At 39.8% G+C, this 16333-nt stretch overlaps 1 protein-coding gene across 5 annotated transcripts in view; it reads right to left on the reverse strand.

Annotated features, from left to right (window-relative positions):
• The window catches only part of RAPH1 (Ras association (RalGDS/AF-6) and pleckstrin homology domains 1), a 104060-nt gene that overhangs the window by 57799 nt on the left and 29928 nt on the right, over positions 1-16333 (reverse strand). For all 5 annotated transcript variants that reach the window (XM_034954905.3, XM_034954904.3, XM_034954906.3 and 2 more), the window contains exon 2: positions 3561-3680. In XM_034954905.3, coding sequence (XP_034810796.1) covers positions 3561-3680 — 120 coding nt within the window. The remainder of the gene's footprint in view (positions 1-3560; positions 3681-16333) is intronic.

Consider the following 16333-nt stretch of genomic DNA (forward strand, 5'->3'; position numbering starts at 1 on the left):
CCATGCCCGGCTAATTTTTGTATTTTTAGTAGAGACAGGGTGTCACCATGTTGGCCAGGCTGGTTGCAAACTTCTGGCCTCAAGTGATCTGCCCACCTCCATCTCCCTAAGTGTTGGGATTACAGGTGTGAGCCACCATATCTGGCCTATGCTTACTTTTAAAGGCACTTGAGATTGTCATAGTTCAGAGTAAATATCTTTTCAAATATATTAAGTATAGTGACTGACTTCACTTTATATACATGCACTATAAAATAAGTGAGGTAAGTGAATATGGACATGGTAAGCTAAGAAACAGGTGTGATGGCTCACTTTGTAATCCCAGCACTTTGGCAGGCAGAGGCAGGCGGATCAACTGAGGTCAGAAGTTCGAGACCAACTTGGCCGACAGGGCGAAACCCCATCTCTACTAAAAGTACAAAAATTAGCTGGGCACAGTGGCAGGCGCCTGTAATCCCAGCTACTTGGGAGGCTGAGGCAGGAGAATCGCTTAAGCCTGAGAGGCAGAGGTTGCAGTGAGCCGAGATCATGCCACTGCACTCCAGCCTGGGCGACAGAGCGAGACTCAATCTCAAAAAAAAAAAAAAAAAAGAAACCGCACAGAGAGTTCTGTTCTTTCTTTCCTCAAAGGGATTTGGTTTAGGTCCAGGAAAGCCTCGATCTTTGCTATATGAAGTACTCTGAAGATAACGGACAGTTCTGGATTTAAAATTATTAAGACCCAAGACTCACTAATTTTAATGGAAAGTGATTACAAGTTCAAACAATGATGAAATATTCTTGTCCTTCTCCAGTTCTATCAAAAGGAGGGCAAATTGCAACCCAGCTACACTGCCTGTGACAAATCTTGAATCATACTGTATACTTTGGGTAGGGTGACTTGTAAGTTACACTTGTAAGTTTAAATGATACTCTTCCTCTCTAACCTTTCTAGAGCAAGGAAAAAAGATATTTACAACAGAGAAATTCAGAGAAAGGGTCAGTAGTTATTGTTTAATAGATTCACAAAATATAAGGATTAGTGTTTTAAAACTTTAATTTATATCTACAGTAAGCACTGAACAAGCTTCAAATTTTAAAAGAATGCTGGATATTCTATGTGTTTATAATGCTATCTTTTTTTTTTTTTTTTTTGAGACAAGGTCATGCTCTGTTGCCCAGACACGAACTCTTAACCTTTTTAAAGGGGTTGCTGAGAATTTTATAAAAGCTATGAACTCTCTTCCAGAAAAATGCACATACATAAAAAACTTTACAAACTATTTTAGAAGATTGACCAACTACCTAAAACTTTAAAACTTAAACTTGTTTTAATTCTAAGTTGAAAATACCATACCACTGAGTACGTGATACAGGTGTACAGATAACACTGTAATGAACTAAAGTAATGAAATAAACAAGAAACTTGAGGTTTTAGCCACAAACTTCGTAAAGTCAAACATCTCTTGAAAATGTCCCAAGTGTTACAAAGCAACACATTAGCAGTGAGTCACACTATGCCACAGTTTTAATCTTTTTTTCTCTCTAAAGACAGATTTATATAATGAACAGTCACATCATTAGTGGCTCTTCACACTTTTATGTCAGGCAACTTAAAATACAGGGGAAAGTACAAGGTATCAAACCAGTAGAAACACCATTTTCAGGGCAGCATCATGTAGTTCCTATTTCACCCAGAGCAGCTGGACCAATATCTACCTGCCTTTTCTCTTTTGGGCCCCTCCTCCCAAGCATGGACAATAAAACCACATGGTCAAGAACACCCCACATGTCAGCTGGCCCTTGCATACTTTTCTCCATGCATTATCATTTTCTATTTGCTCTTCTTTGCTTCCTCTCTCCCCCAGCGCAGGACTGCATAGCCTAGTGATAATCTCTATGCCTAAATCACCCTTTTTATAAATTAAGAATTAAAACAGAAAGAATTTGGCAGTTACAGACATAAGACATCTCTGACAAAAAATGTCACTTCTTCTGATTAGAGATGAAGGGAATGATACCTATGAAATCCTAGTAGGAGCTGAAAACATTCTCCCCTGGCCAGGTGTGGTGGCTCCCACCTGTAATCCCAGCAGTTTGAGAGGCTGAGGCAGGTGGATTACCTAGGTCAGGAGTTCAAGATCAGCTTGGCTAACATGGTGAAACTCTGTCTTTAATAAAAATACAAAACCAGCTGGGCATGGTGGCGCATGCCTGTAATCCCAGCTACCTGGGAGGCTGAGACAGGAGAATTGCTTGAACCCGGGAGGCGGTGGCTGCACTGAGCTGAGATCACACCACTGCACTCCAGCCTGGGCGACAGGAGTGAGACTCTATCTCAAAAAAAAAAAAAAAAAAAAAAAAAATTCCCCCCAAAATACAGTATTAACAGATTATGGTCACAAAGATGTCTGCCTTTCAAAATGATCTAGCAAGAATTACACGAAGAGTTTATCACTTTGAATTCTAGATTGCTACAGAAATAAGCTGCTAGTAATTTAAGCTTCCACCTTGCCCACTTTGCTTTTCCTTTAGTTAAGGAATCTCATACCTACGCAATTTTACACAAATGTTCTTTCCAAAGACATTATTTATGAGTAAATAAGTTTTGTTCTAATGTTCTCATTGCCATGAAGTTAAATTTATTTAATAAACATAACCATCTTCACACAGTGAATATAATGTATTACTGGGGCAATAATAACAGTACCCTTTTATTCTAAAAAGTGTGCTGGTTTAGAGGACAAGGTCACCTTCTTTAAAAACCCAAGATCGAATAAAGCAAAATGAAAAGATTTTGCCACTGTTTTAAAATGCAGCCCAGAATTAGGTTTTGTCAGTATTCTACAATCATGTCATAGAAAATATTTACATGGGGCCAGGCATGGTGGCTCATGCCTGTAATCCCAGCACTTTGGGAGGCTGAGGTGGGCAGATCACGAGGTCAGGAGATCGAGACCATCCTGGCTAACACAGTGAAACCCCATCTCTACTAAAAAATACAAAAAATTAGCCGGGCGTGGTGGCGGGCGCCTGTAGTCCCAGCTACTCGGGAGGCTGAGGCAGGAGAATGGCGTGAACCCCGGAGATGGAGCTTGCGGTGAGCCAAGATTGCGCCACTGCACTCCAGCCTGGATGACAAGAGCAAGACTCCGTCTCAAAAAAAAAAAAAAGAAAAAAGAAAAAAAGAAAATATTTACGTGGAAGGAAATTATTTATGTTGAAAATGTATTCAAATTTACTAAGGTAATAGTGTTTTCTAAAATTTAGACTTTTGAATTTCAGGCTTTAAAAGTTTTTAGCTAATTATCTCATATTTATGAAACATATATTAAGTAACCCCTCTAGATGAACACAGCCTCTCTCACAAGTATTTTTTTTAACATCCTTAAAATAACCATAGATTCTTAATATCTTCTGTTCTAGAATGACTTCATTTACTTGTCAACACTTTGAACATTTCTTCCTTTCTGGCAATACTTTAAAATTTAACTTATATCCATATCCTCTTCTGCACATTAAACTTTTAACACAATGGTGACTTCAAATCCTCAACCAGTTTTTCAAGCACTACGTCCGACCTGAGTGAGTTTGTCTAGTTCTCCAAGCCAGGCTCCAAACATTTTGTCCAGGTCCTGATCTTCCTTGTCACTGTCTTCTTCAGCACCATGATCAATTTCTTCATCTGATAGCTGCTCCATCTGAAATACAGACATTTGTGTAGAATGAATAGTAAGTTACAGGTTTAACTTGAAAAATTATGCCATATACGCTCTGATATATATTATATGCCTCTGAAGTCAAATCTTCAAAACTAGAAATTACATTCTAAAAGAAAATCTTAAGTCATTAATGGAGACAGTGTTCACAAGTGAGTAGAAACAAAGAATAAAGTTCCAAATTTTTTAGGAAACTGTAAAAGAAAAGCCAACAGTATCAAATTATGACCAGAATCGCATTACTAAAAAAATTAACAGAGCACCCCTTTCAATCAGCAGAGGATATAACAGTAGTACAGTTCTCTCCACTACTAGATCCTAGGACACCCAAACACCACAAAGAAGCCATTTCAGAAGACTTTAATGGAGCAAATTATTGTCCTGTTTATTCTGTAAAAATCTGTTTAGATACCAATAGGTACCCTGCAAAACCTTAGTCCAACAAGTATTTAAGAGAAAATTTGACAAAACAAAAATCTTAATCTAGTTTTGTTTCTTTCTCTTCTACCCTCCTACCCTCACTTTCTATCCCATTTGTCTTCTTTCTCTACCTTACTTCCTCATCAGTTCCAACAAAACCCAAAAAGGAAACAGAATTGAAAACTTCTAAATCCAGATCCAAATCCTGTTATGTGGTGACTTTTCAAATATAAGTCCCTTGAAAGAAGAAATTATCTTCCTTCTTCCCATTAATAAAATAGTGTGGCTGGGCGTGGTGGCTCACGCCTGTAATTTCAGCACTTTGGGAGGCCGAGGCGGGTGGATCAACCTGTGGTCAGGGGTTCGAAACCAGCCTGGCCAACATGGCAAAACCCTGTCTCTACTAAAAATACAAAATTGGCAGGGCGTGGTGGTGCATGTCTGTAATCCCAGCTACCTGGGAGGCTGAGCCAGGAGAATCACTTGACCCTGGGAGACAGAGGTTGCAGAGAGCCGAGAACATGCCACTGCACTCCAGTGTGGGCAACAAGAGTGAAACTCCGTCTCAAAAAATAAATAAATAAAATAAAATAGTGTGATATCTGACATGGAACTTGCACATTATTTTGAGAAGATGGGAAGAAAAATTACATAAAACAATGTAAGATCGATGACTGATTAATCTGATAAATATAAATATTTCAATATTAAAGGCCCTGGAAAATCTTCAAATAAACACTAGCTTTGCTTAAACCAGCCAGCATATTCCAAAATTAAAATTAAAATCAGGCAGGCATGTTAGTATGAACTTGAAACAAATTAATGTTTTTTTTCTTCAAGTTAGCAGATTAGAACCCCTGGTTTACAAAGTTATGGTAGGTATTTTATGTTTCTTAATATCATAGTTACTGACTAAAATCTGGTAAAATTTTATTTGTTAGAAAAACCAGCATATTCCTAAGTTATTTGACCACAATCCCTTTTCCTTCAACTTCTGTCCCAGGGACACAATGAACATCATCACCATATGTTACATTAAATACTCTTGACTCACATTTCTAAAACACGAATTTTGTTATGGTAGATCTAGGCAATATTTGGAATATAGCCTGTCAGCTGGTTTAAGCAATTCCTCCAAGATTATATATGGTGTATGGGCATTCCATTAAAAAAGATATGCCTAATCTTTACTAACTTGATATACATATGCCATGGTGTTAATGTGTCCCTTCCAAAACTCAAGTGTTGCCAATGTGATAGTATTAAGGGGTGGGGCCTTAAAGAAGTGATTGGGCCATAAAGGCTCCTTCTTTATTAATGGTATTAAGGATTTTATAAAAGAGATTTCATGAAGCACTGGATTACCTTTGTTCTTCCACTCTTCTGCTATGCAAGAGCACATCTCGTGCCTCCCTGTGGAGGAAGCCAGCAACAAGCCCTCACCAGACACCAAATGCCAGTGCTTTAATAAGGTACTTCCCAGCCTCCAGAATAGTAAGAAAATTAATTTCTGTTCTTTATATATTACCCAGTCTCAGGAATTTTATTGCAGCAGCACACATGGACTGGTATCTTCAAAGCAGCAATCCACAAAATTATATCTGGGATCCTTAAAGGTTAGGAGACAATGTAAGGAATCTAATTATCTGACATGGTATCATGAAGTTAAATTTTCAATCTTATTTCACTATATAAAATTTTGCAGAAAGGGTCAAATGTTACAAAATTAAACTGAATTTAGTTTTCAGATGCTGGAAATCATATCATATCTCATTTAATTACTTAAGGGAAATAATTTTCTAATTCTCCTAATACTGGGAAGAACCACAGCTAACCAATATCTCTAATAAATATATCTCTAATAGAAACTGATAATTTCCATTTCTTAATCTTTTATCACTCTAATCATATATAAATCAGGTCATTCTACCCTGGCAAGTGAAAAATGGATCTACCAATTTCCCAATTCATAAATCTGATTCTTAAGAAGATTTGGTTTTTGCAATTTGTAACAATATTATTTCTAAGATTTTATTCATTACTATATAATTGATAGGTCAATCTCAACAGAAACTTGGTATCAGAGTTCATTAAGTGATCTACCTAGGAAAAACATAAAATGTTACTGAAAAGAAAAACCTCATCTGACCAGATGACTTAATTACTCAAATAGGTGCTAGTTTGAGAACACTCAGGAGCAGTAATAGCCAGTTTTCATAAAGAAGGTTAATAAGTAATATAATCTGGAATATACTTGCTTTTACTTCCTAATCTTTCAAACTAAACACATTGGAATAACCCAGAAAATATCCTAGGAGGAATTCTGTTTTGAGAGAGTAATACTTATTCTTAATTACATTTCATATCTCTTAAGTACATTTAAAACAACTGGGCCTGCAGCACTGTTGTCCAACAGATACCATTATGTCACTATTGGCAGAAACAGCAGCTTTAGTAACTTTAATGAGTATTTTAGGCAATAATACGCAAGGCACTGGGTTTATGGTGGCTATATTCTCCATAGTAAAAATGTGGTCACACGATATTTAGGTGACTCATTATCAGGAAAATCTGTGATGTATGAACATCATAACACACACTAAGAGGAAGTTATAATCAAAGAGAACAGGGAGAGAACATTAGTCATAGGCCTCCACGAACCATTGTGATAGGCAGGTATTATATCATTCCCATTTTATAAATGAGGAAAGCTAATCAGAAAGGGCGGCAAGCTCCGTTCTTGGAGAAGGGCTTAGAGGACAGCACTCCAGGTCTACTATTTCAAACAACACCTCCGATTTCAGGCATCTTACAGATAGGGCTTCCACATTAGATATCATTTAAACCAAGAGTTCAAATTTTTAAAAATGATTTTAAGAAAGGTTTAAATCCTGGACTTCTGAGAACAGAGTGTAACTGCCCATAAAAAAATGCCATACTGGGAAAAATAAAACAACACGAAAATAACATTATAAGATAAATATAAAATACTTCAAAATAAAGGAATAATTTAAATTACAATGGAGCCAAAGAGAACTACAGTCATGTGCTCATAATGATGTTCAGATCAATGACAGACTGCTTATACGGTGGTCCCATAAGTATTTTTACTGTACCTTTTCTAGGTTTAGATACCATTGTATTATAATTGTCTATAGTGTTCAGTACAGTAACATGCTGTACAGGTTGTAGCCTAGGAGTAACAGGCTATACTCTACAGCCTAGGTGTGGAGTAGACTATACCACCTGGGTTTGTGTAAGTACAATTTATTATGCTGGCCCAACAAGTGCTTAATGAAGCATTTCTCAGGAAGTATCTTCATCATTAAATGACACATGACTGTACAGACTCTGCATCCAAAGCTAGCGTGTTTTAAACTGAGTTTTTTTCCTACTATTCAAACAGGCTATTTTAAAAATCCCTTTAAAAATTTTCATTTATAGTTTTGTTTTGATCTAGACTACTACTGCCCACTTAAGGAAAATATCGCTAGAGAACATGACAGCAATGACAGAGAAACATAAAATTAACAGAAATTTTGGAAGTATCTATTGAACGTTAACTACTTAAGTTACTTTTGCCAATTTTGTCCTATTTTCAATTTGTCCCTATGTGGATTAGTTTAACAGCAACAACAAAAAAAACTGGCCGGGTGCAGTGGCTCACACCTGTAATCCCAGCACTGTGGGAGGCCAAGGCGGATGGATCACCTGAGGTCAGGAGTTCAAGACTAGCATGGCCAAGATGGTGAAACCCCGTCTCTACAAAAACTAGCTGGGCATGGTGGCGGGCGCCTGTAATCCCAGCTACTTGAGAGGCTGAGGCAGGAGAATCGCTGGAACCCAGGAGGCAGAGGTTGCAGCGAGCCAAGATCGTGCCATTGCTCTCCAGCCTGAGCGACAAGTGAACTCCATCTCAAAGAAAAAAAAAAACTTAAGAAACTTACTCAGAGACTTTCCAAAAAAAACTTAGGTCCTACAACATTTCTTAAAGAATTCACACTCTAAAACCACTCTCCATTCTCTAAATGCTGATGTTGATGAACCTTATTCTCCAATTCCCCAATACAGCTTAATTTCCACTAACCATACACATCAAATGAGGTGCCCCCAGACATTTTCTTATAGGCTGGGCACCATCTTGGCTCAGCCCTCTAAACTTAAAACCACATGAACATGCTCAGATACAGGACAGCAGAGTGCTATTAGAGCCATTTCCATGGGTCTAGAGTGCTCAATGTTCCAAAGACACAAGAGAAGCTTTGATTTCATTGAACATTCACCAGACACTGGAGGAACAGAGATGAACATGACAACCTCTGTCCTCAAGGAACATATAATCTAGTAGGGAACAGAAAAGGAAACCAACAATGATGAAACACTCTGTTAAGCGCTATAAAAGAGGTATGTTAAGTGAGCGTAGTTTAACTCAGTTTGAGAAGATAGGAAAGTGGTGATGCTTCAGTGGAGACCTGAAGAGTGAATATGTAAGAGAAAGGAGAAGGGTGTTTTAGGCAGAGGAACCAACATATAAGGGTATAAAGACGTGAGAACAACATGTTAGAACTCAAAGTGACTTAGCATTTCTGAAGCATAGGATGGGTGGTACAGACTCATGGAAAATGAGGCTAGAGAGGAGGAAGCGGCAAAATCCTAAGCCATACCAAAAACTTTGGACTTTATCCTGTAGGGCAATGTTATTCCAATTGTGGTTTGTTGATGACCTGCATCAAAATTACCTGGGGTGCATCTTTTAAAGTCAGTTTTAAAATGGCCCACTCAAGATCTACTGAATACAAATGTCAAGAGGATGGAATATTTTCAACAAGTTACCCAGGGTGTTGCTTATACTCACTTAAGTTTAACAAAATATAAACAACTATGTTGTTTAATAATTACTGGGAGCTCTTGCAAGACAGTAAGTAATGCCATTTTGTGTAACCACAATTTGGTTAAAGGTAAATGTGGACTCCTTAAATAAGTACTAGAATGAGTACTCCTTAAAACCATAAGGAAATCAGGTACCATGAGGATCCATCATTAACACACCCCAATTACTCCTCTTCCATTACCATAGTCTCATGCTTCCTCTCACAGTTATTCATTTACAGATAAATTTTAGTTCTTTATTTCCAGTTATGTTTCAGTAGCTTTCTCACAAAAATGGTTTTAGAAACACCTCCTATGCTGTTCTAACCTTAAAAATAATTCTAAAGAAAAACATGCACTAGAGAAAGGGGCAGGAGGGAGGTGAAGACTTTCATGTTCAAGGAGTACCCCAACTGTGCAAGTTACAACTGTTGCAAAATAAAAGCAAGAGGAAGGAAATGTAAATCAGACGAGAGAAACAATAAGAAAAAAAATGTTAAATTTAGTAAGGCACAAAAAGAGGAAGAGGACTCATCAAAAGGAGGAGAGAGGAAGTCAGAGCAGAGAAGGGAAAGGAAAGGAAAGAAGTAGGATACTCATAATGTAAAATGGAAAGATAATTGTAGGGGATTAATTACTTATCAGATGGGGCAGTGCCTGGTATGCTTGGTTTCTTTCTCTCATTACCTACAACTACACTATTTTAAAACAAGACCTTTAGTTCTGCTGTGAATGAAGTGCTATTATTTATAAATTGCCCAAATGGAAACTGGGAATTTAATAAACCGTCTGGGAAGTTTTAAAAATGAATTTGCATGGCCAGGTATGGTGGCTCACGCCAGTAATCCTAGCAACTTTGGGAGGCCAAGGCGGGCAGACTGCTTGAGCCCAGGAGTTTGAGACCTGCCTGGGCCACATGGCGAGACCTCATCTCTTAAAAAAATAAAGATAATTTTATAACTTTTGCTCTTAATTTATAAAGTAGATGAGTTAAAAAAAAAAAGTTAAAAGTTGCTTTTTATATATCCATCACTGAAGTTTCCTCTGTAGATTAGTGACCCTCAATAGAAAGGGCCTACAGAAAGGTTCTACTTAGGAGCCAAACCTTCGAAAATACTCTGCCTACAAAGCATCAAGCTAAGCATTATGCAAAAAAAAAAAAAAAAAGGCAAAAAAACAAATACAAATTCTGTAACTTCAAAGAACATTAATACTAACTGTGGGAGAACAGGGCTCCCTGCAGCCTTGACCTTCTGGGCTCAAGCAGTCCTCCTGCCTCAGCCTCCCTGAGTAGCTGGGACGACAGATATAAGATATCTTGATTAACAAATTCTCTAGCAACAAAGTTCCTTTTGTAGACCAGTGCATGAAGCAAATTTAAAGGAAGCTACGGTCTCCTATGTGTTGAAAGGGACTAAGAAGGAAGCAATGTGCTATGCTATTCAGAAGCTTCACAGAAGCAAGCCTGAATTAACTAGCTACCAGGGAACTTGCATGGATGGCCTGGTCCTCAGAGTGAGCTGACACCTGGAACTCAGTTTTGTAAAACTGCCACATGGAACCAAACCTTCCTAACAGAGAGGTATGCTATTCTTGGGCCAGTCACGGTAAATTCTTCTTTACCCAGAGGACAGAGAAGTACTAGGAAAGATGATTTACACCCTTATGCCATCTCTTTGATTTAAGACTTCATTTCTGACAACCCAGGATGTAACTAACACATCCTCTTCACTATCATCTACATTAACTGTGAAGTAATTTAAGATCACATAATGAAGCATAAAAACAAACTAGAACTATTTTAACAGTTGGTAGAGATTGTATTGCCTAAGAGTTATAAATCAAATTCAAAGGCAATTTTATTAATGTTTTATTTATCAGGCACTTAAATGAACCCCTTAGAAAAAGAATTTGGGAGGCCGAGGCGGGCGGATCACGAGGTCAGGAGATTGAGACCATCCTGGCTAACACGGTGAAACCCCGCCTCTACTAAAAATACAAAAATTAGCCAAGTGTGGTGGCAGGTGCCTGTAGTCCTAGCTACTCGGGAGGCTGAGGCAGAAGAATGGCGTGAACCCTGGAGGTGGAGCTTGCAGTGAGCCGAGACCTCGCCACTGCACTCCAGCCTAGGCAACAGAGTGAGACTCCGTCCCAAAAAAAAAAGAATTCCTTTTACAGAAAGGTGAACCAGGCCGGGCACAGTGGCTCACACCTGTAATCCCAGCACTTTGGGAGGCCGAGGCAGGCGGATCACCTTAGGTCAGGAGTTTGAGACCAGCCTAACAAGGTGAAACCCTATCTCTACTAAAAATACAAAAATTAGCTGGACGTAGTGGCCGGCAGGCACCTGTAATCCCAGCTACTCGGGAGGCTGAGGCAGGAGAATCGCTTGAATCCAGGAGGTGGAGGTTGCAGTGAGCCAAGATCCCGCCATTGCATTCCAGGCTGGGCGACAGAGCGAGACTCTGTCTCAAAAACAAACAAACAAACAACAAAAAAATGAAAATATGAACCATATTTTAATGAGAATAAGCATTCCTTTATTTACATTAGATTTTCACAATATTGGATATTCTTAATCTATTAAACCCCAAACAGGAACTCCCCATCTGTATTAGTCTGTTTTCATGCTGCTGATAAAGACATACCAGAGACTGGGAAGAAAGAGGTTTAACTGGACGTACAGTTCCACACGGCTGGGAGGGCCTCAGAATCATGGCAGTGGCAAGACAAAATGTGAAGAAGCAAAAGTGGAAACCCATGATAAACCCATCAGATCTCATGAACTTATTCACTATCACAAGATTAGCACAAGAAAGACTGGCCTCCAAGATTCAATTATCTCCCCCTGGGCCCCTTCCACAACTCATAGGAATTCTGGGAGATAAAATTCAAGTTGAGATTTGGGTGGGGACACAGCCAAACCATATCATTCGGCCCCTCCAAATCTCATGTCCTCACATTTCAAAACCAATCATGCCTTCCCAACAGTCTCCCAAAGTCTTAACTAATTTCAGTATTAACCTGAAAGTCCACAGTCCAAAGTCCCATCTGAGACAAGGCAAGTCCCTTCTGCCTATGAGCCTATAAAATCAAAAGCAAGCTAGTTACTTCCCAGATACAATGGGGGTACAGGTATTGGGTAAATACAGCTGTTCCAAATGGGAGAACTTGGCCAAAACAAAGGGGTTACAGGGCCCATGAAAGTCCAAAAACCAGTGGGGCAGCCAAATTTTAAAGCTCCAAAATGATCTCCTTTGGCTCCAGGTCTCACATCCTGGTCACGCTGATGCAAAAGGTGGGTTCCCATGGTCTTGGGCAGCTCCGCCCCTGTGGCTTTGCAGGGTACAGCCTCCCTCCTGGCTGCTTTCACGGGCTGGCATTGAGTGTCTGAGGCTTTTCCAAGTGCACAGTGCAAGCTGTCTGTAGATCTACCATTCTGGGGTCTGGAGGACGATAGCCCTCTTCTCACAGCTCCACTAGGCAGTGCCCCAGTAGGGACTCTGTGTGGGGACCCCAACCCCACATTTCCCTTCCTCACTGTCCCAGGAGAGGTTCTCCATGAGAGCCCCGCCCCTGCAGCAAACTTTTGCCTAGGCATCCAGGTGTTTCTATACATCTTCTGAAATCTAGGCCGAAGTTTCTAAACCTCAATTCTTGACTTCTGTGCACCCGCAGGCTCAACACCACATGGAAGCTGCCAAGGCTTGGGGCTTCCACCCTCTGAAGCCACAGCCCAAGCTCTCTGTTGGCCCCTTTCGGCCACAGCTGGAGTGGCTAGGACACAGGGCACCAAGTCCCTAGGCTGCACACAGCACAGGGATCCTGGGCCCGGCCCACGAAACCACTTTTTCCTCCTGGGCCTCTGGGCCCTGTGATGGGAGGGGGCTGACGTGACGGTCTCTGACATGGCCTGGAGACATTTTCCCCACGGTCTTGGGGATTAACATTAGGCTCCTTGCTATTTATGCAAATTTATGCAGCTGGATTGAATTTCTCCTAAGAAAAAAAAAAAAAAAAAAGGTTTGTCTTTTCTACTGCATCATCAGGCAGAAAATTTCCTGAACTTTTATGCTGTTTCTCCTTTAAAACAGAATGCTTTTAATAGCACCCAAGTCACCTTTTGAATGGTTTGCTGCTTTGAAATTTCTTCCATCAGATACCCTAAATCATCTCTCTCAATTTCAAAGTTCTACAAATCTCTAGCACAGGGGCAAAATGCCGCCAGTGTCTTTGCTAAAACATAATGAGAGTCACCTTTGCTCCAGTTCCCAACAAGTTCCTCATCTCCATCTGAGACCACCTCAGCTTGGATCTTACTGTTCATATCACTATCAGCATTTTTGTCAAAGCCATTCAACAAGTCTCCAGGCAGTTCCACACTTTCCTACATTTTCCTGTCTTCTTCTGAGCCCTCCAAACTGTTCCAGCCTCTGCCTGTTACCCAGTTCCAAAGACACTTCTATGTTTTTGGGTATCTTTTCAGCAACGCCACACTCTACTGGTACCAATTTACTGCATTAGTCCATTTTCAGGCTGCTGATGAAGACATACCTGAGATTGGGAAGAAAAAGAGGTTTAATTGGACTCACAGTTCCACATGGCTGGGGAGGCCTCAGAATCATGGTGGGAGGCAAAAGGCACTTCTTACATGGCGGCGGCAAGAGAAAATGTGGAAGAAGCAAAAGTGGAAACCCCTGATAAACCCATCAAATCTCGTGAGACTTATTCACTATCACAAGACTAGCACAAGAAAGACTGGCCGCCATGATTAAATTACCTCCCCCTGGGTCCCTCCCACAACACAGAGGAATTCTGGGAGATACAACTGAAGTTGAGTTTTGGGTGGGGACACAGCCAAACCATATCACTAAAGTGGAAAAATACAATTTAGTTCAACGCTCTACAAAGAAACCCCTAACATCCCTATAAATAAAAAGTTCTGATTATCTTATAATTAACTATTACACAATATGCCATAAAGCATTATCTGAAACCACAGAGTAGATAAAAAACTATAAAAACTGAAAAACAACAAATAATTAAGATTGTGTTGTTTATATTCCAGATTCTCAATTTCAAGAGCTGTGAGACAGTAAATTTCTGTTGCTTTAAGCCACTCAGTGTGTAGTAATTTGTTACTGCAGCCCTAGCAAATGAATAGTTACTATACACACACGCGCGCGTGCACACACACACACGGCTGCTCCACACTTCAGACCTTTTGCTGTTATACTACATAGTGTAGCTATTTAGTTATTTTTGCAGACAGCTGATGTTGTGCATGTCCACTCCAGCCTCAACTAGAAGTAGAAGCTGCAACTTCATTCCTCTTAGAGAAAACGGTCTTGAAACTATGGAAAGCCTCACGAGGGAGGCAGCAGTATTTTTCTTCACTTTTGTCCTACCTATTCCCCTACCAGATGGCCAAACGCACTGGCAAGAAATCCAATCCCAGAGGCAACCCATGCTTTGAGAGGAAAGGGGGTGACAAACAGACGTAGCCTATAGCTTGGAAGTCATTTGGATTAGGTATTGAATTATCAGTATAAATAAACTCAAGGTTTCAAACAGACAAAAAGATGGACAGAAATAAAGACAGAGATGTGTGTATTATGTGTTTGTAGGTATGTCCACTGAAAAAGCCTGGTGGCAATGACACCAGGTAATTAATTAGCACACTTGGTTCCCAGTTTTGGGTTCCAAAATACTGTATATATTCTACACAAAAAGTAACAGACACCTGGAGTAGTAATTCCAGGGCAGGGCAGGGAAAAAAAACAAGATGAGATCTTGCAGTGAGCAGAGATTGCGCCACTGCACACTCCAGCCTGGGCAACAGAGCGAGACTCCATCTCAAAAAAAACCAAAAAACAAAAAACAAAAAACAAGATGAGCCTCTAGAACATCATCTAGTGGCAAAAAGTCCTCAATTAATGATAGGCACATGTCAAATGGACACAGGAACCAGCCTGAAGGCCCAGATCAGGGGCCTAATCTGTGAAAAGTTAAATACTGAAATAAATTATGACAGAAACAAATTATAATCCACTGTCTAAAATCCATATATATATATATATATATATATATATATTTTTTTTTTTTTTTTTTTTGAGATGAACTTTCACTCTGGGTTGCCCAGGCTGGAGTGCAATGGCACAATCTCAACTCATTGCAACCTCCACCTTCCGGGTTCAAGCGATTCTCCTGCCCCAGACTCCCAAGTAGCTGGGATTACAGGCGCCTGCCACCACACCCGGCTAATTTTTTTATTTTTAGTAGAGACAGGGTTTCACCATGTTGACCAGGCTGGTCTTGAACTCCTGACCTCAGGTGATACGCCCACCTCGGCCTCCCAAAGTGCTGGGATTACAGGTGTGTGCCACCGTGCCTGGCCACAAAATCCATATTGAATTAAATAAAATATACACAGTAAAGAAGAAAGCTCTTACTTACTGTAGAATGCCAACTACTTAATGTAGATGAAATGACAAAAAAAAAATCACCATTTTGCAACCACTGTTATAATTATAAAGTATTTATTTTAAAAGTAATTTAAAAACCAAGTTGCTAAGTTTTAAAAAATCAAGGCAAGAATCATCAATAGAGGCTAAAACTAGTAGGTGAAAATTTGATGACATATATTCTCAAAATATCTCCCCACAAATTACTCAGAAGACAACCTTAACCAAGTGACCAAAATATCACCACTACAGAGGCAAACCAACATCAGAGGGTTCCAGTTATAATGCATTGGGAAGGATACAACATCACTGTAGTATTCCTGCAAAAAATGCAGTACCTGAATCAAATCATAAGAGACATTTTACAAAATAATTGGCCAACACTTTTCAATAATGTGATGGCCAAGAAACAAAGAAAAGCTAAGGAAATGTTCCATATTCAATGGAACTTAAAGAGACATGACAACTAAATACAATGCTTGAACCTGGACTGGATCTTAGACCCAGGGAAAATATCTAAACATAGCCATAAGGACAATGTTGGAACAGTTGACAAAATATGACTGGATTAGATCACAGTATTGAATCAATGTTACATTTCCTGATTTTGATAACAGTATTGCAGTGACGTAAGAGAACATCTTTGATCTTAAGAAATATACACTGGGGCCGGGCACGGTGGCTCATGCCTGTAATCCCAGCACTTTGGGAGGCTGAGGCGGGCGGATCACCAGGTCAGGAGATCAAGACCATCCTGGCTAACACAGTGAAACCCCATCCCTACTTAAAAAAAAAAATACAAAAAAATTAGCCACGTGTGGTGGTGGGTGCCTGTAGTCCCAGCTACTCGGGAGGCTGAGGCAGGAGAATGGCGTAAACCCA

Source organism: Pan paniscus, chromosome 13, assembly GCF_029289425.2.
Source record: "Pan paniscus chromosome 13, NHGRI_mPanPan1-v2.0_pri, whole genome shotgun sequence".
Classification (NCBI taxonomy): Eukaryota; Metazoa; Chordata; class Mammalia; order Primates; family Hominidae; genus Pan; species Pan paniscus.